At 39.9% G+C, this 20,915-nt stretch overlaps 1 protein-coding gene across 1 annotated transcript in view; it reads right to left on the bottom strand.

Moving 5' to 3' along the window:
* Positions 1 to 3,641: 3,641 nt before the first annotated feature.
* The window catches only part of LOC113889191 (multidrug resistance-associated protein 4-like), a gene marked incomplete at its 3' end in the record, with an annotated part of 50,578 nt that continues 33,304 nt past the window's right edge, over positions 3,642 to 20,915 (bottom strand). The window contains exons 5-7 of the mRNA XM_027535983.1: positions 20,062 to 20,162; positions 18,981 to 19,172; positions 3,642 to 3,797 (exon numbers count right to left, since the gene is read on the bottom strand). Coding sequence (XP_027391784.1) covers positions 3,642 to 3,797; positions 18,981 to 19,172; positions 20,062 to 20,162 — 449 coding nt within the window. The remainder of the gene's footprint in view (positions 3,798 to 18,980; positions 19,173 to 20,061; positions 20,163 to 20,915) is intronic.

Genomic DNA, 20,915 nt, shown 5'->3' with positions numbered 1-20,915 from the left:
AAAGGAAAAATAAACAAATGGGGCCTAATCAAATGTACAAACTTTGCACAGCAAAGGAAATCATAAACAAAAGGAAAAGACAACCTATGGATAGGAGAAAGTATTTGAAAATTTTGTGACCAATAAGTGCTTCATTTCCAAAATATACAAACAGTTAATATATATAACTCAACAACAACAAAAAAAAACCCAAACAACCCCAACTGAAAAATGAGCAGAATATCTAAGTAGCAGAAGGCAGTATTGGAGACTCCTTAAAAAAACAAGGAATAAAAACCACCATATGACACAGCAATCTCATTCCTAGTCACATACCCTGAGGAAACCAAAATTGAAAAAGACACGTGTATTCTGTTGTTCATTTCAGAACTATTTACAATAGCTATAACATGGAAGCAATCTAAATTTCCATCAACAGATGAATGGATAAGTTGTGGTACATTTCTGTGAAGAAGACACACATTGGCCAACAGGCACAACAAAAGATGCTTAAAATTGCTAATCACTAGAGAAATGCAAACAACACTGAGGTACTACTTCACACTGGTCAGGATGGCCATGATTTAAAAGTCTACAAATAAGAAATGCTGGAGAGGATATGGAAAAAAGGCAACTCTATTACAATTTTGGTGGGAATGTAAATTGATACAGCCTCTATGGAAGATGGTATGGAGATTGCAAAACTAATACAATTATGCAAAGTTTAAAAATAAAATTTTTTAAAAATAAAAAAAAAAAAACCTACAAATAGTTTAGTCAGGTCCCACTTGTTTACTTTTGTTTTATTTCCATTACTTTAGGAGGTGGGTCATAGAGGATCAGATCTTGCTTTGATTTCCCCAAAGAAGACATACAAATGGCTAACAAACACATGAAAAGATGCTCAACATCGCTCATTATTAGAGAAATGCAAATTAAAACTACAAAGAGACATCACCTCACGCTGGTCAGAATGGCCATCATCAGAAGTCTACAAACAATAAATGCTGGAGAGGGTGTGGAGAAAAGGGTACACTCTTGCACTCTTGGTGGGAATGTAAGTTGATACAGCCACTATGGAAGACGGTATGGATATTCTTTTAAAACCTAGGAATAAAACCACCATATGACCCAGTAATCACACTCCTAGGCATATACCCTGAGGAAATCAAAATTGAAAAAGACACATGTATCCCATTGTTCGTGGCAGCACTATTGACAATAGCTATAACATGAAGCAACCTAGATTTCCATAAACAGATGAATGGATAAAAAAGTTGTGGTATATATACACAGTGGAATATTACTCAGCCGTGAAGAGGAATGGTTTTGAGTCAGTTCTGATGGGGTGGATGAACCTAGAACCTATTACACAGAGTGAAGTAAGTCAGAAAGAGAAATATAAATATGGTATTCTAATGTATATACACAGAATCTAGAAAAATGGTACTAACAATCTATGCACAGGGCAGCAGTGGAGAAACAGATATGGAGAATAGACTTGTGGACACAGGGAGAGGGGAGGAGAGGGTGAAATGCATGGAAAGAGTAACATGGAAACTTACATTACCATGTGTAAAATAGACGGCCAATGGAAATTTGTTGTATGGCTAAGGAAACTCAAACAGAGGTTCTGTATCAACCTAGAGGAGTGGGATGGGGAGGGAGATGAGAGGAAGGGGAAAAAAAAAAAAAAAAAAACCTACAGAGTTGCCATATGGTCCAGCAATCCCACTCCTGGGCATATATCCAGGAAAAACTGTATTTCAAAATATACATGCATCTCTATGTTTACAGCAGCACTATTCATAATAGCCAAGACATGGAAGGAACCTATTAATAAATGTGCATTAATAGATGAATGGATAAAGAAGATGTTTTATATATATATATATATATATATATGTAATGAAATACTACTCAGCCATAAAAACAATGCAATAATGTCATTTTCAACAACATTGCTGGACCTAGAGACTACCATAATGTATGAAATAAGTTAGAAAGACAAACATCGTATGATATCATTTATATGTGTAATTTAAAATATGAAACAAATGAACTTATCTACAAAACAGAAACAGACTCACAGATAGAGAACAGACTTGTGGTTGCCACAGGAATGGAGCAGGGGGGAGGGATGGACTGAGAGTGTGGGATTCACAGATTGATACTATTATGTATACAGTGTATAGACAACAAAGTCATACTGTTGCACAGGGAAGAATATTTAATATCCTGTAATAAATAACCATATCCATAAAAACATCTACTTCTGCTTTATTGACTACACCAAAGCCTTTTGACTGTGTGGATCACAACAAACTGTGGAAAATTCCTAAAGAGATGGGACTAACAGACCACCTTACGTGCCTTCTGAGAGATACATATGCAGGTCCAGATGCAACAATTAGAACTGGACATGGAAAAAAAAGACTGCTTCTAAATCAGGAAAGGCACACATCAAGGCTATATTTTGTCACCCTGCTTATTTAACTTATATGCAGAGTACATCATAAGAAATGCAGGGCTGGATGAAGCACAAACTGGAATCAAGATTACCAGGAGAAATATCAGTAACTTCAGATATGCAGATGACACCACCCTTATGGCAGAAAGTGAGGAGGAACTAAAGAACCTCTTGATTAAAGTGAAAAAGGAGAGTGAAAATGTTGGCTTAAAATTCAACATTCAGAAAACTAAGATCATGGCCTCTAGACCCATCTCTTCATGGCAAATAGATGGGGAAACAATGGAAACAACGACAGACTTTATTTTCTTGGGTTCCAAAAAACACTGCAGATGTTGACTGCAGCCATGAAATTAAAAGACTCTTACTCTGTGGAAGAAAAGCTATAACTAACCTAGACAGCATATTAAAAAATAGAGGCATTACTTTCCCAATGAATGTCCATCTAGTCAAAGGTATGGTTTTTTCAGAAGTCATGTATGAATGTGAGAATTGGACTATAAAGAAAGTTGAGTGCTGAAGAATTGATGCTTTTGAAGTGTGGGGTTGGATAGGACTCTTGAGAGTCCCTTGGACTGCAAGGAGATCAAAACAGTCAATCCTAAAGGAGATCAAACCTGAATGTTCTTTGGAAGGACTGATGCTGAAGCTGAATCTCCAATACTTTGGCCAACTGATTCATAGGAAAAGACCTTGATGCTGGAAAAGACTGAAGGCAGGAAGAGAAGGGGACGACGGAGGATGAAATGGTTGGATGGCTCACTGACTCGATAGATATGAGTTTGAGCAAGCTCTGGCAGTTGGTGATGGACAGGGAAGTCTGCGTGCTGCAGTCCATGGAGTCACAAAAAGTCAGACATAACTGAGCAACTGAACTGAACCAAAAACTGAAATAAATCATAGTGGAAACAATATGAAAAGTATATATGTATAAACTGAATCACTTTGCTGTACAGTAGAAACTAACACAACATTGTATATTAACTATATTTCAATATAAAATATATATATTTTTAAATCTGGTATGTGATTAGATTATCTGTTGAAAATACCTGCTGCTAAAAATATGCTCTACTGGGGGCAAAAGGATCAACATTTTTATCCAATTTGAAAACAAATAAAAATCAAATTCAAATCATTTAAACTTGGTGCCTTATAAAAAGAACATATGAGAATGCTCTGATGTGCATACCTGTAGTATGATTGACATTTTCTTCCTTAAATTGTGAAGTCCAGTGGCTTGTATCCAACAGCTATCAACTGAAAGTAAGCCTTCAAATTCTGACAATCGAAAAACTGCAGAAAAAATAGAACTTTTCCCAGCTCCTGTTCTTCCCACAATGCCAACCTGTAATGAGATCCAGAAGGGATTAAAAATTAACAACATGCAACAAACCTAGGAGAAATCCTGTCAGTTGTGAAAGAATTTTTAAAGTCTATGTAGAATGTAGTCTAAACATTTCTCAGTCAATTCAACTGTTGAAATTTGGGCCCAGATAATTCATTACTGGGGGATAATTAATTATAGTTGGTTTTGTCTGGATATATGCCCAAAATCTTGTATATTGTAGGATTTTCAGTAGTATTTTGGACTCTAACCACTAGAAACCAGAAACATTCCTCACATTTCGGCAACCAAAAATGCCAGACATTGACAAATGTCCCCTAGTTGAGACCCTGTGTCTCAAAGAAGAGTTAATAATAACAGAATTAATCTATAGGCAGTGAAAAGCCAGCAGTCTCCTAAGTGATCCATAAAAATTAAGTTTAAATTATGTTTATTCCTAATGTCTGGGTATTTCTATGTTGAGAATTATGTGGATAATTTTACAGCAGTGTCAACAAGTCAGAAGTGTTATACACAAATAACTATCCATTTTCTGAGAGTTCTATTATTTGAGAGGATTTTTTTTTGGTAGAAAAATTAAGTCACTTCCTAACATTAAATACCTTAATGACGTTCTGTCCTTGAAGAAAACATCTTACAATTGTAAAACACAGGTCTCGCTGTCTTAATGGGCAGCAGCCAATAGGCAAAATTCACATAATGAGATTAACAATACAATTAATATTTGCTGCTGCTGCTGCTGCTAAGTCGCTTCAGTCGTGTCCGACTCTGTGCGACCCCATAGACGGCAGACCACCAAGGCTTCCCTGTCCCTGGGATTCTCCAGGCAAGAACACTGGAGTGGGTTGCCATTTCCTTCTCCAATGCATGAAAGTGAAAAGTGAAAGTGAAGTCGCTCAGTCGTGTCCGACTCTTTGCAACCCCATGGACTGCAGCCCACCAGCCTCCTCCGTCCATTGCTAGTTATACAGAAACTGTCACCTCAGCACTTCAAAAGGGATTTTATAAACCAGCTGATATCTACAATCACATCTTAGAAAGACACATGTGAAGTATCACTCTATTTATCAAAACCAAAGCAACGAGAAATTAAGTGAACTAACAGTATATTCTCTTCTTTTCACAGCTATTTGTAAGGCCTCCGCAGACAGCCATCTTGCTTTTTTGCATTTCTTTTCCATGGGGATGGTCTTGATCCCTGTCTCCTGTACAATGTCACGAACTTCAGTCCATAGTTCATCAGGCACTCTATCTATCAGATCTAGGCCCTTAAATCTATTTCTCATTTCCACTGTATAATCATAAGGGATTTAATTTAGGTCATACCTGAATGGTCTAGTGGTTTTCCCTACTTTCTTCAATTTAAGTCTGAATTTGGCAATAAGGAGTTCATGATCTGAGCCACAGTCAGCTCCCGGTCTTGTTTTTGCTGACTGTATAGAGCTTCTCCATCTTTGGCTGCAAAGAATGTAATCAATCTGATTTCGGTGCTGACCATCTGGTGATGTCCATGTGTAGAGTTTTCTCTTGTGTTGTTGGAAGAGGGTGTTTGTTGTGACCAGTGCATTTTCTTGGCAAAACTCTATTAGTCTTTGCCCTGCTTTATTCTGTATTCCAAGGCCAAATTTGCCTGTTACTGCAGGTGTTTCTTGACTTCCTACTTTTGCATTCCAGTCCCCTATAATGAAAAGGACATCTTTTTGGGGTGTTGGTTCTAAAAGGTCTTGTAGGTCTTCATAGAACCGTTCAACTTCAGCTTCTTCAGCATTACTGGTTGGGGCATAGACTTGGATTACTGTGATATTGAATGGTTTGCCTTGGAAACGAACAGAGATCATGCTGTCGGTTTTGAGATTGCATCCAAGTACTGCATTTCAGACTCTTGTTGACCATGATGGCTACTCCATTTCTTCTTAGGGATTCCTGCCCCCAGTAGTAGATATAATGATCATCTGAGTTAAATTCACCCATTCCAGTCCATTTTAGTTCGCTGTTCCCTAGAATGTCGACCTTCACTCTTGCCATCTCTTGTTTGACCACTTCCAATTTGCCTTGATTCACGCACCTGACATTTCAGGTTCCTATGCAGTACTGCTCTTTACAGCATCGGACCTTGCTTCTATCACCAGTCACATCCGCAGCTGGGTATTGTTTTTGCTTTGGCTCCATGCCTTCATTCTTGCTGGAGTTATTTCTCCACTGATCTCCAGTAGCATATTGGGCACCTACTGACTTGGGGAGTTCCTGATTTGATGGACGTGAGTCTGGGTGAACTCCAGGAGTTGGTGATGGGCAGGGAGGCCTGGCGTGCTGCAATTCATGGGGTCGCAAAGAGTTGGACACGACTGAGTGACTGAACTGAACTGAACAGTATATTCAAAGATCAACATAAAGCATAGACAGAGGAGCCTGGCAGGCTTCAGTCCTTGAGGTTGCAAAAAGACGAACACACTAAGCACGTGTAAGAGATAAATAAAGCAGGTAAAATGCTGTTGAGGAATGTAACTGTGTTGAAAAAGCCAGCTTTTAGCTGACTGCATTCAAACATGTGTGCATAAACTGGCTTTTTTTTTTTTTTTTAAACCAATAAGTTTGCCCAACTGATGATTCCTGGTGGAAGCTTCCCAAGAGATAATTTCATTTCTGTTTAAGAATCTGGAATCAGTGAGGGATGTAAGACATGCTTTCAGTCATTTGTAAATTAATTCAGTAAATTTTAAAAACTCAAGCCTTTAAACAGAGAAGTTAGACCTTTCTGAGGACAGATTGCATGTTGGGAATATCACATACTCAAAATGTCAGCAAATTTGGAAAACTCATCAGTGGTCACAGGACTGGAAAAGATCAGTTTTCATTATAAAAAGAATTTGTTTTTATAGAGATTAAATATAAGAGTCAGACATGACTGAGGGACTAACAAACACACACATAGTAAAAGGGGCTTCAGTTTATTTATCCTGGTAGTCATTTTGTACCTTATGGTAAACTGTAATTTATGTAACTTAAATGGGTCATTCTCTACATACAGGTAGGTTTTAATGTGTATATATGTGACTTATATGTTCTGTGTATAGGCATATTTCAAAGATATTGTGGATTTGGTTCCAGACCACCTCAATAAAGTGAACACCACAAAATAAGGTGAGTCATACAAATATTTTTGTTACTCTGTGCATATTAAAGTTATGTTTATACTGTAATGTAGTTTACTAACTGTCTAAAAGCATTATGTCTAAAAAGCAATGTATTGATGCATACCTTAATTTTCAAATACTTTATTGCTAAAAAGTGATGCACTCAATATGTCAGCAAATTTGGAAAACTCATCAGTGGTCACAGGACTGGAAAAGATCAGTTTTCATTCCAATCCCAAAGAAAGGCAATGCCAAAGAATGCTCAAAGTACCACACAATTGCACTCATCTCACACACTAGTAAAGTAATGCTCAAAATTCTCCAAGCCAGATTTCAACAGTCCATGAACCATGAACTTCCAGATGTTCAAGCTAGTTTTAGAAAAGGCAGAGGAACCAGAGATCAAATTGCCAACATTTGCTGGATCATGGAAAAAGCAAGAGAATTCCAAAACATACACCCACTTCTGCTTTATTGACTATGGCAAAGACTTTGACTGTATGGATCACAACAAACTGTGGAAAATTCTGAAAGAAATGGGAATACTAGACCACCTGACCTCCCTCCTGAGAAATCTGTATGCAGGTCAGGAAGCAACAGTTAGAACTAGACACGAAACAACAGGCTGGTTCCAAATCAGGAAAGGAGTACGTCAAGACTGTACATTGTCACCCTGCTTATTTAACTTATATACAGAGAGTATGTCATGAGAAATGCTGGGCTGGATGAAGCACAAGCTGGAATCAAGATTTCCAGGAGAAATATGAATAACCTCATATATGCAGATGACACCACCCTTATGGCAGAAAGCGAAGAAGAACAGCCTCTTGACCAAAGTGAAAGAGGAGAGTGAAAACGTTGGCTTAAAACTCAACATAGAGAAAACTAAGATCATGGCATCTGGTTTCATTACTTCATGGGAAATAGATGGGGAAACAGTGGAAACAGTGGCTGACTTTATTTTGGGGGGCTCCAAAATCAATGCAGATGGTGACTGCGGCCATGAAATTAAAATATGCTTGCTCCTTGGAAGAAAAGTTATAACCAACCTAGACAGCATATTAAAAAGCAGAAGCATTACTTTGCAAACAAAGGTCCGTCGGGTCAAAGCTATGGTTTATCCAGTAGTCATGTATGGATGTGAGAGTTGAACTATAAAGAAAGCTGAGCACTGAAGAATTTATGCTTTTGAACTGTGGTGTTGGAGAAGACTCTTGAGAGTTCCTTGGGCTGCAAGGAGATCCAACCAATCCATGCTAAAGGAAATCAGCACTGAATATTCATTGGAAGGACTGATGTTGAAGCTGAAACTCCAATACTTTGGCCACCTGATGCAAAGAACTGACTCATTTGAAAAGATTCTGATGCTGGGAAAGGTTGAAGGTGGGAGGAGAAGTGGATGACAGAGGATGAGATGGTTGGATGGCAATACGAACTCAATGGACATGAGTTTGAGTAAACTCACGAGTTGGTAATAGACATGGAGCCCTGGCCTGCTGCCATCCATTGCGTCACAAAGAGTCAGACATTAATGGGCGACTGAACTGAACTGATATATTCTTAAACCTAAATCTTTTCAAACTCAGATATTTCCTTAAGATAAATTTTCAGATGCAGAATTGCTGAGACTCAGGTATGAATCAGATTTTCATGCTCGTCCCACCTCCTGGAATGCCTTTCACAAATATTTCCACCTGCTGAAATCTTAACCACAAGTCACTAAGTGTGTCTTATGTTGCTACTCTCTGGGCATATATCCAGAGAAAAACATGGTCCAAAAGGATACATACACTCCAATGTTCATTGCAGCATTATTTACAATAGCCAAGACATGGAAGCAACCTAAAAGTCCACTGACATAGGAATGGATAAAAGGGTGTGATATGTATTAATATTTAAAGTGGAAATTATTCATCCATTAAAAAGTGAAATAATGCCATTTGCAGCAAGACGGCTGGACCTAGAGATTGTCATACTGAGTGAAGTCAGACAGAGAAGCAGAAACATCATATGGCATCCTTTATGTTCTGTGCTGTGCTTAGTTGCTTCAGTTGTGTCTGACTCTTTGCTACTCCATGAACTGTAGCCCGCCAGGCTCCTCCGTCCATGAGATTCTCCAGGCAAGAATACTGGAGTGGGTTGCGATTTCCTCTTCCAAGGATCAAACCTGCGTTTCCTGCATCTCTTGCATTATAGGCAGATTCTTTACTACTGCGCCACCAGAGAAGCCCATGGCATCCCTTATATGGGGAATCTAAAAAGTTGTGATACAAATCAACTTATTTACAAAACAGAAACAGTCTCACAGACTTAGAGAAGAAACTTACAGTTGCCAGGAGGAAGGCTATGGAGAAGGGATAGTTAGGGAGTTTGGGATCTACATGTACACACTGCTATATTTAAAATGGATAACAACAAGGACCTACTGTGTAGCAAAGGGAACTCTGCTCAATGTTATGTGGCAGCTTGGATGGGAGGGAAGTTTGGGGGAGAATGGATACATGTATATGTATATGTATGGCTGAGTCCCTTTGTTCTTCACCTGAAACTATCACAACATTGTTAATCAGCTATACTCTAATACAAAATTAAAAGTTTAAAGAAAAATTCTTTCCTTAATTGTAATCAGTGTAAATGAATCTGAAAAGTACATAAATACTAGCCATCACCCCAGCACTCTGATAAAACCATTTGTAACATGGTGATGTGTTTTCTTTCTAGATTTGAATATGTGTTCTTTCTCCTTTCTTATTTAATTGTTGTTTAGTCAACTAAGTCATATCTGATTCTCTGTGACCCCAATGACAGTAGTCCACCAGGTTCCTCTGTCCATGGGATTTCTCAGGCAAGAATACTGGAGTGGGTTGCCATTTCCTCCTCCAGTGGATCTTCCTGAACCTGGGATCAAATTCACATCTCCCACTTGGCAGGCTGATTCTTTACCACTGACCCACCAAGGAAAACCTTATTTCTATACATGTGTTCTTAAAGATAAAAGTTCATATATTTAAACAAAATGGAATTATTATGAACATACTGTTGTAATCTATTTTTATTCAGCACTTCAAAAAATGTATTTATTTTAATGGCTATTAATATTATAGTATATGTGATCATTTACTTAACAAATCGCCTATTGTTGGATATTTTAGGTGGTCTCCAATATTTTGCAGTTATAAATAACGGGCTATATATCCCTGAAGCTAAATCTTTCTAAACAACCTTAATTATTTCCTGAAGATAAACTCTCAGATGTGGAATTGCTGAGAACCAGGTATGAACATTTTCTGAGAAGGCTGTTAAGTACTGCCAGCCTACCTCTCAGAAACATGATACCATTTCTACTCCTACTAGTTTCCTTGCACATTCACAAACTCGTGTGTTATAACTATGTTTTAATTAACATGAGTTTGATCCCAAAAGGTGGAATTGGTTTCCCATGATGTCTTGCTGGAGGTAAAACAGCTACTGGCTCTGTGTCTCCCACATCTGCCCACTCTGCTCCATGTGCACTCACTTCTCAGACTAAACTCCCAAAGGACGGCTTTATGCCGGACATGTGCCCCAGGAAGTCACCTGTACAAAAACTGCACTCACTAATTTCTCCATCCTTCATCTCCACAAGTCAGCTCCTTGGGCTTTCTGGGTAGTTGTGAGGGTTGTGTGAATATGTGTGTTATACACCTGGTAGTTCTTTTCCCCGAATGCTCTGTAGATGCCTAATTCTTCATTCACTGAATCAGGGCATCAAGCCTTTGCTAATGTTGGTCCCACCTCCTGGAATGACTTTCATAAATGTTTCCACCTACTGAAATCCTAGCAAGTCACTAAGTGTATTTCACATGCCTAATCTCTCAGAAATACTCTACTTGTTCCTTATATGGACTTCTCTCAACCCTAATGGATGTTATATCATCTTTTCTAAACTCCTATAAAAATTATAACTGTTTTCTATATTACAAAGCTGATACAAGCATTTTCTTATTTCTTCAAGTGAACTGTATGTGCTAAAACCAGGATCTGTATTGAATTTGCCTTTGTATTATTTGTATTACCTGAGGTATCATGAGACAGAGGCTTTCATAGGGGGCTGAGGTTTTTAACTCAGACTGGAGAAATTTATGGATAATCTCAGTTCAGTTCAGTTCAGTCAGTCAGTCATGTCCGACTCTTTGTGACCCAATGAATAGCAGCACGCCAGGTCTCCCTGTCCATCACCACCTCCAGAGTTTACCCAAACTCATATCCATTGAGTCAGTGATGCCATCCAGTTCATCTCTTTCACCGTCATCCCCCTTCTCCTGCCCCTAATCCCTCCCAACATCAGGGTCTTTTCCAATGAATCAACTCTTCGCATGAGGTGGCCAAAGTATTGGGGTTTCAGCTTCAGCATCAGTCCTTCCAATGCACACCCAGGACTGATCTCCTTTAGCGTGGACTGGTTGGATCTCCTTGCAGTCCAAGGGACTCTCAAGAGTCTTCTCCAACACCACAGTTCAAAAGCATCAATTCTTTGGTACTCAGCTTTCTTCACTGTCCAACTCTCACATCCATACATGAACACTGGAAAAACCATAGCCTTGACTAGACGGACCTTTATTGGCAAAGTAATGTCTCTGCTTTGTAATATGCTATCTAGTTGGTCATAACTTTCCTTCCAAGGAGTAAGCGTCTTTTAATTTCATGGCTGCAGTTAACATCTGCAGTGATTTTGGAGCCCCCAAAAATAAAGTCTGACACTGTTTCTAATGTTTCCCCATCTATTTCCCATGAAGTGATGGGACCAGATGCCATGATCTTGGTTTTCTGAATGTTGAGATTTAAGCCAACTTTTTCACTCTCCTCTTTCACTTTCATCAAGAAGCTTTTTAGTTCCTCTTCACTTTCTGCCATAAGGGTGGTGTCATCTGCATCTGAGGTTATTGATATGGATAATCTATTACTATATTATTTAGGTATAAGATAAGCTAGACAGAGAAATAGATATGGCAGATGGATCCTATAGCCATACATAAATATGATTGCAATTGGCCAACCCCTTATTTTCACAGGACAGATGACAATTTATGCAGCATAAGTAGTTAAGGTCATTTTGTGCTGTGTGCTACGTTGCTTTAGTCGTGTCTGACTCTGTGACCCTATGAACTGAAGCACTTTAGGCTCCTCTGTCCATGGGATTCTCCAGGCAAGAATACTGCAGTGGGTTGCCATGCCCTTCTTCAGGGAATCTGCCCCATCCAGGAAGCAAACCCTGGTCTCTTAAGTCTCCTATATTGGCAAGTGGATTCTTTACCACTAGTGCCACCTGGGAAGCCCCTAAGGTTTTAGATCCTATGAAAATGACAACCATCTATCTTTGTCCAAGTATTTACAGCGTGTTGGTCTTCACGCTGAGTGTTTAATATGTCTTATTTTGTTTAAGTTGCAGATCAAAACTAGATGTTAAGTCCCATCACTTCCATTTTGCAAATGAGAAGGTCAAGGCTTATAAGATTAATTAGTCTGCCTGAAATAGCAGAGCCCTTAAGTCATAGCATGGGACTCAGATCCATATGTGCCAGCCTCTTTTTCGTTTTGTTGGTGGTCTCCTTATCTCCTTGATGGACTGATACCTTATTATGCCCTTCTATGTAGCTTAAACAGAGAAATTGGGGAGAGGTGTGTTGTTGTTCAGTCACTAAGTCATGTCTAACTCTGCTACCCCATGGACTGCAGCAAACCAGACTTCCCTGTCCTTCACTCTCTCCCAGAGTTTGCTTAAACTCATGTCCAATGCCTCAATGATGCCATCTAATCATCTCATCCTCTGTCACCCCGTTCTCCTCTTGCCCTCATTCCTCCCAAGCATCAGGGTCTTTGCCAAGGAGTTGGCTCTTTGCATCAGATGGCCAAAGTGTTGGAGCTTCAGTATCAGTTTTTCCAATGAATATTCAGGGTTTATTTCCTTTAGGATTGACTGGTTTGATCTCCTTGCTGTTCAAGAAACTCTCAAGAGTCTTATCCAGCATTACAGTTTGAAAACTCCAGTTCTTTAGTGCTCAGCCTTCTTTATATAGTTGCAGTTAAAGGAACAGCCCTACCATAGAAATCCTGTTGCCAGAGAGTTAAAGCATTATGTGGATATGGATGCAGAAAATGTGGTGAGTGGGACAAGATGGCCAACATCACAGAGAAGAAAGGGGTACTTGAGGTCAGGTGGGCTGGCTGTAAGCAGGAAGAACCAGCACCCACAGCTGGGCTGGGAGAGAAACATTCAGCTAAGTGGGACAATGGTTCCTGGGAAATGGGTCAAACAGAGTTAATGTCCTGTTTGGAACAGCAAGCCTCATTTTGATACCATCAGGTAGTGAAAGAGCTGCACATACACTGCTGCACTGGGCTGTATCTGACTTCAGGTCCAGGCAGGGATGAGCCTGTGAGAAGTCCCTCCAGCCCCTGTAGGAGGCTGGTGTGGGAAAGGTGGAAGAAGGATGAAAACTATCTGTGATGAAGACAGACTCCACTGGAAAAGATGCAGATAAATGCATTGAAATAACATAGAGTTGGATTATAATATAAAGGTATGATTTCCAGAATATAAAAGCAAATAAATCAGTAAGGTAAGTGGCACAGAACATTCTAGAGCCTCCTGCTCAGACTCAACAGGTGTTTGGGTGATTCATGACTCCATTTCAAACTGGCAAAGTACAATGCTTGGATATCATAGTTTATCACTCATCAAAATTGCCCATGGGAGAGAAAGGACTTTACTGGAAGATCTTGTTCAAATGTGATGCTGAATCAAGAGGTCTGGGCGAGCCTGAGACTCTGCATTTCTAAGAAATTCCAGGTGATTCAGGTACTGCTGGCCCTGACACCACCGGCTGAGTCACAAGGAATGAGGAAGCCAGCAGGGAAAGGGGGACAATCAGTGTGAGAGGAGGGGTTGTGGAGAAAATATGTTAAAAAAGGAGAAAATGTAGGACAGCAATATTTTGTACATTATAGCAAGGTATAGTAAGCATCTGTAAAAATGTATTAAGCAAGTAATAGCTCTGGACAAGAAAAGAAGATAACAAATCAAAATCAAACCTACCTCGAGAGCTGGAAAAGCTTTAAAATGACCCAGCACTCTCTAAAATGATCAAATGAAGCACAAAACCATTTAAATGAAAAACTCAGCCTGTGTTTGGAATCTAACCAGGAAGCCTAGGGTTCTATTTACCTCATTTTGGGTCTTTACTTTTACTAGCTATTTCTTCCATGAATGAGAAACCTGCATGGTACCTACTACACTTTCCTGTTGACTCTAATTTCCAGGAACTGGGACAGCAGAGGACATGATGGAAAGAGAACAGAGCCCCACTTCTGCTAGGTGGGCTCACTCCCATGTCCCACAGAGCAGCCTCTCCATCAAATCCAACATCAAAGAGGTGTCCTGGAGTGTCAGGGCTGGAACAGATGAGCAGGAGAGGAAACCTGGGATGTACGCAAGTGGAGTGAAATCACTTCAGGAACACACTACACAAGTATCATCTCCAAACACAGAAATGAAGCTAACGGTGATACTGAGAATTGACCAAGACATACATCAAAAGTCAAGTTACTGCAATTATTAATTCAGTCTTCAAACTCAATCTTCCCTCACAAACTTTAGAACCTCAGATAACCCTAGGATTTGGGGATTTTAAGATAAAAGAATACAAATCTGTTACAGTCTTAAGTTGTACTACATAGTTTCATAGATATTCATATTTTTGGTTTGGGAGAAATTTAAGATCAGTACACATTAACAGAATTATATTTACAACAGGAAATCTGATGGACACATTGTCTCCAAGTAAGCAAACATCATCTACAGTGCTCTCAGGGACAGGATTTCATAAAAATTGTAGCTAATGTAGTTAATGCTTTCCTGCCATACTAATTCTCATCTTCCTCCTGACCAACAATGAAAATGGAAACAATTCGGAGCAAGTTTTTGCCCTGTGACTAACTGAAGCTTCTCTCTGGGTATCTATCATTTGAGCATTTCATGTTAAAAGGGTGCATGCGTGCTCAGTCACTAAGTCATGTCTGACTCTTTGTGACCCCATTGACTGTAGCCCACGAGGCTCCTCTGTCCATGGAATTTCCCAGGCAAGAATACTGGAGCAGGTTGTCATTGCCTTCTCCAGAGGATCTTCCCCACCCAGGGATTGAACCCGCATCCACTGCATTGCAGGCAGATTCTTTACCACTGAGCTAGCTGAGAAATGTGTGTGTGTTGGTTACTGGTTGCTCAGACCTGTGTGCTACTCACTCACTGTCTTAGCCAGAAGTCCCTTAGTACTCTCACTGTGCCCTGCAGAATGCCATTTCCTGGGGAACAAGATGAAAACAAGATGTTTCCTGATCTTAAGAAGCCTCAGGGTTCTGTGAGATACAGATGAAAATTACAAAGCATGCCACAGATGATATCTTTTAATTTTGGTAAAACATGTAACCTAAAATTTACCAGCTTAACAATTTCTATTTCAAATCCTAAAAGATGACACTGTTAAAGTGCTGCACTCAATATTCCAACAAATTTGGGAAACTCAGCAGTGGCCACAGGACTGGAAAAGGTCAGTTTTCATTCCAATCTCAAAGAAAGGCAATGCCAAAGAATGTTCAAACTGCTGCACAACTGCACTCATCTTGCATGCTAGCAAAGTAATGCTCAAAATTCTCCAAGATAGGCTTCAACAGTACATGAACTGAGAACTTCCAGATGTTCAAGCTGGATTTAGAAAATGGAGAGGAACCAGAGATCACATTGTCAACATCCACTGGATCAAAGAAAAAGCAAGAGAGTTCCAGAAAAACATCTACTTTTGCTTTATTGACTACACCAATATACATCAAGGCTATATATTGTCAACCTGCTTATTTAACTTATATACGGAGTATAACATGCAGGAAGAACATATCAAAAACCTCAGATATGCAGATGACACCACCTTTATGGCAGAAAGAAAAGAGGAACAAAGAGCCTCTTGATGAAGATGAAAGAGGAGTGTGAAAAAGCTGGCTTAAAACTCAACATTCAAAAAATTAAGATCATGGCATATGTTCCCATCACTTCATGACAAATAGATGGGTAAACAATGGAAACAGTGACAGACTTGATTTTGGGGGGGGCTCCCAAATCACTGCAGATGGTGACTGCAGCCATAAAATTAAAAATTCTTACTTCTTGGAAGAAAAATTATGACCAATATAGACAGCATATTAAAAAGCAGAGACATTACTTTATCAACAAAAGTCTGTCTAGTCAAAGCTATGATTTTTCCAGTAGACATAATGGATGTGAGAGTTGAATGATAAAGAAGGCTGAACACCAGAGAATTGATGCTTCTGAGCTGTGATGTTGGAGAAGACTCTTGAGAGTCCCTTGGACTGCAAGGAGATCCAACCAGTCCATTCTAAAGGAGTGCAGTCCTGGGTGTTCTTTGGAAGGAATGATGCTAAAGCTGAAACTCCAGTACTTTGGCCACCTGATGCGAAGAACTGACTCACTGGAAAAGACTCTGATGCTGGGAGGGATTGGGGGCAGAAGGAGAAGGGGGCGACAGAGGATGAGATGGCTGGATGGCATCACTAATTCAATGGACATGAGTTTGGGTGAACTCCGGGAATTGGTGATGGACAGGGAGGCCTGGCGTGCTGCAATTCATGGGGTCGCAAAGAGTCGGACACGACTGAGCGACTGATCTGATCTGATCAATGTAAAAGAAGGTTTTAATGAACAACCAGGAATCAGTTCTGAATGAACCCTAAAGGAAATCAGCCCTGAATATTCATTGGAAGGACTGATGGTGAAGCTAAAACTCCAGGACTTTGGCCACATGATGTGAAGAACTGACTCATTTGAAAAGACCCTGATGCTGCAAAAGTTTGAAAGTGGGAGGAGAAGGGGATGACAGCGGATGAGATGGTTGGATGGCATCACTGACTCGATGGACATGAGTTTGAGCAAGCTCAAGGAGTTGGTGATGGACAGGGAAACCTGGTGTGCTGTGGTCCTTGGGGTCGCAAAGAGTCAGATACGCCTGAGTGACAACTGAATTGAACAATTTTTAAGAGGATAGTTTAGTGTTAAGTACATTCACACTTTTTTGCAACCAATTTCCAGAATATTTCCTCTCATGTAAAACTGAAATTCTGTACCCAATAAACATCAGCTCCCCATCCCTCTCACTCCAGTCCCTGGCTACCAATAGTCTACTGTTGTCTTTATAAATTTGATTGCTCTAGGATTCTCATACATGGAATTATATAGTATTCATTCCTTTTGTTTCTGGCTTATTTCACGTAACATGATGTCCTCAAGGCTCACCTATAGATTACAATTTTCTTTCTTTTTAAGGTTGAATGATAATATTTCATTGTGGGGATATACTACCTTGTAAGGATTTGCTTATCCATTCACCTGATAAATGATATAAATCTTGGGATGCTTCCAAATTTTGGCTACTGTGAATAATACTGCTATGAACATGGGTATACCATAAATGCTATCTTTAAAGAATTATATAATGCTGATGAAAAATCAAGTATCTCACAGAACCAGATATATTAGGATTAACTCAGAAGATGAGGGGGCTTCCCTGGTGACTCAGATGGTAAATAATCCAGCTGTGATGCAGGAGAAATAGGTTTGATTCCTGGGTGGGAAAGATCCTGTGGACAAGCAAATGGCAACCCACTCCAATAATCTTGCCTGGAGAATTCCATGGACACACAGTCCATGGAGTCACAAAGAGTCAAACATGACTAAGTGAGTAAAACTTTCACTCAGAAAATGAGATTTTTCACCAGCTTCGTGACATGTGCACACTGGAAGCAGGGAGGACATGTCGCTTTGGGAGAATCTACACAGGACCTGAGTGCAGAGGGGGTGGGAATGTTAGGACCCAAGGATGGTCAGGTATGTGGGCAAGAGCTTCCTACTACTTTGTCTGTTCTGGTTCAATTTCTTCTTCAAGCATCTCTCCTGGTCTGAGTTGGAGGACCCAAGCTGAGTGTGAAAAGAACGTCACCAGCAGCCATGGATGCTGACAGGACCAGGAAACAAACCTCTCTGTCATCTCCCACATGGATCCTCCTCTGCTCCTTTTGGGTTGTTTTCATCAACTTTAAGCAAATCTCTGGGTCCTGCCTCCACGGGGGGCTTTTGTTCCTCAGCCCTGACTGAATCACGATTCTGAGCTCTTCTCTGATGGCCACACAGTCCCTGTTTGGAGAGGACCTGGGGCTGAACTATGGTTTGAGCATCATCTTACCCAGGCCAGTAAGGATCAGATCTGTGCTAAAGAAAGAAGCAGCCTGTGGGGTGAGAGGAAGGGGATGACAGCTAAGTGTGGGTGAGTGGAAGACAAGTCTATGGGAAGGGCCAAGGGATAGAGGAGGAGGCTTCAATTGAAAGGCATCATGGGAGGAAGAGAAGATTCCAGAGGTAAAAAGAAGAAAAGATGGCAAGAAATGAGACATAGGAGAGTTAGGGCTAAGAGTTAGGAGAGCCAGGGAGCCAGGGCTGACTTCTGAGACTCCTCATGAATAATTGGGTAAAACACATAGTATCCCAGCTCAGGTTAAGTTCCAGCTCCAGGGCCCAGGGCCCTCCAAGCACCATGAGGGAGCTCGCAACACAAAAAAATGCTGGGGTCCCCCTTCAGTGGTCAATTTCCAAGAATGATGCACTTACCATGTCACTACACAACTTCTCAGGTGACACTAGTGGTAAAGAACCTGTTTGCCAATGCAGGAGACGTAAGAGATGCCAGTTTGATCACTGGGTTGGGAAGGTCCCCTGGATGAGTATATGGCAACCCACTCCAGTATTCTTTCCTGGAGAATTCCATGGACAGAGGAGCCTGACAGGCTACAGCCCATGGGGTCACAAAGACTCGGATACAACTGAAGCAACTTATCGAACGTGCATCCATGAGGAACAAAGAGTCCCCTGACACAGCAACAAGGAAGCCAAGAACAAATATGGTGCTAACTTTTTAGCTGGATTTTAAAGAGACAACTGGGTTAAACAAACCTTTTTTGTTGATTCAATGACTGCAGACAGGTTCTTCAATACCAGAGGCCCATCTGAGGTGTGCCTGAAGTTAACAGTGTAAAAATGCATCCTTCCTTCATTACTCCAGGGTGGTGGGGGATGATCCTTGTATTCCCAGGGAGCTTCTTTCTCAAGGTCTAAATATCCCATCACTCTTTCCACTGAAATCATCTGAAAGACACATGACATCACACGGGTCAGGACAGAAGGTCTCGTTTATAGGTGTTCCAAGATTGTAAATGATATGTGCTGCTTTTATACGTAACTGGCTTAAAATATCTCAAGTCTTATCATTCCCAAAGGACAGAAATAGGAGTTTGATGAGAGCTTTGATGATCTCCAAACTTGTTCATTGTCTTGTAATATTTTCATTTAGCATTTCATCCTTAAACATCATATTAAAGCTAAAAGAATTACAGAACTGAATGATAAAGTTTTATTTACCTACTTTTCACATATGGATAAAAGAAACAAGAGAATTTTGTTAAAGAAAAGAATACTTATGGACATCAATCAGTAATGTGTGGCTACAGAAGGGCCAATCTGAGAAGTAGGTTATCCTACCAGAAAGAAGGGACACTAGCAAATTCAGATGTTCAACACATATAGGAATAAATGCTAAAATGAAGTAGGTGTACCTATTAATCAAACAAACAAAAACCCTCAAAATACATAATTATTTTACCAAGAATGAGGAATTATCTATTAAGAAACAAAAATAAACAAGTTCCTAAGAAATTAGCATATATTCTCTCTAGCATTTCAGAACCTTCCCCCTACTTTCATTATACCTACAAAATATAATTATGAAGAGACATTTATTTTACTTGAAGAGAGCTGACAATGAATATAAAACCTGCCGACATGACATACATAAGATTAAGGACAATATGTATAGATTTTATTTTACATTGACTTTAACCAGATGGAGGAGGATATAAAAAACTCTGTTAGCTATGATGTAATTGCAACAGCTTTAATATTTTACATAAGAATTGCTTTTATGCCATTTAATGGCAAGGAGACTTGAAAGGGCTAAGAAGGTTAAAATAAACATCACCAGGTTCTCAACTTCGGTCCTTTGCCTGATGCACCACTGGAACATCCCCGTGAGTGTGAGGGCAAGAGACAGGACCAGGCCAACCTGCCCAGGAGTCAAAGCTAAATAAGAAAGAAGGAGAATAAAGTCAGTCCTGTTCTTAACCCCTCACCTAGAGCCTTCTGTCATTTTATGAAGCAGACTCCTTTATAATATTTAAATCATTTCTATATAATGATAATATGACACATACTTTTACTATGTCTTGATTGAGACCATGATACAATGAAAAAAACACTTCAAATTCAAAAAGACTACAAAATGAGTTTATTAATCCCAGCAGGATTGACACACTTGACAGCATTACAAAGGTGAGGAATCATGTCATTATTCTGACTTTCATCATTAGGGTTTCAAGAACCTTTGTGTAAATTTCACTTTCTACATTCAAGGCAGCTGCAGTTGAAACCACGAAAGACAAGACAATGGGTTCTAAGACCTAGTGCTTTTAAGTCTAAACTGCTACACTTATTGCTCCTTATTAAAGATTTTGATTTGGTGCTGTTACTATGGAATAGAGATGGTGAATTCATGGCACAGTTGCTGACACCTGCTCATCTGGTACCCACACAGCAGTGAGGACACTGTTCTTCCCTACAAAGAATCTTTCTCACCTCAGTGAATCAGGCACCTGCAACTAAGAGATTCAAGTATCCCTAAAGCTAACTGGACAAAAGCTTAATATAAGAGTAAACCTGATTTGCTCCTCCCAACACTACCTGGAATGTTCAGCAAGTCAGCTTGCTATATTTGCATAGACCTCAACCCATTCAAAGAAAGAGATAAAAAGGTCTGATCAAGACACAAATGATTTT

This window comes from Bos indicus x Bos taurus, unplaced genomic scaffold (assembly GCF_003369695.1).
Source record: "Bos indicus x Bos taurus breed Angus x Brahman F1 hybrid unplaced genomic scaffold, Bos_hybrid_MaternalHap_v2.0 tig00004281_arrow_arrow_obj, whole genome shotgun sequence".
Taxonomy (NCBI): Eukaryota; Metazoa; Chordata; class Mammalia; order Artiodactyla; family Bovidae; genus Bos; species Bos indicus x Bos taurus.
This window is presented reverse-complemented; position numbering and strand designations above follow the sequence as displayed.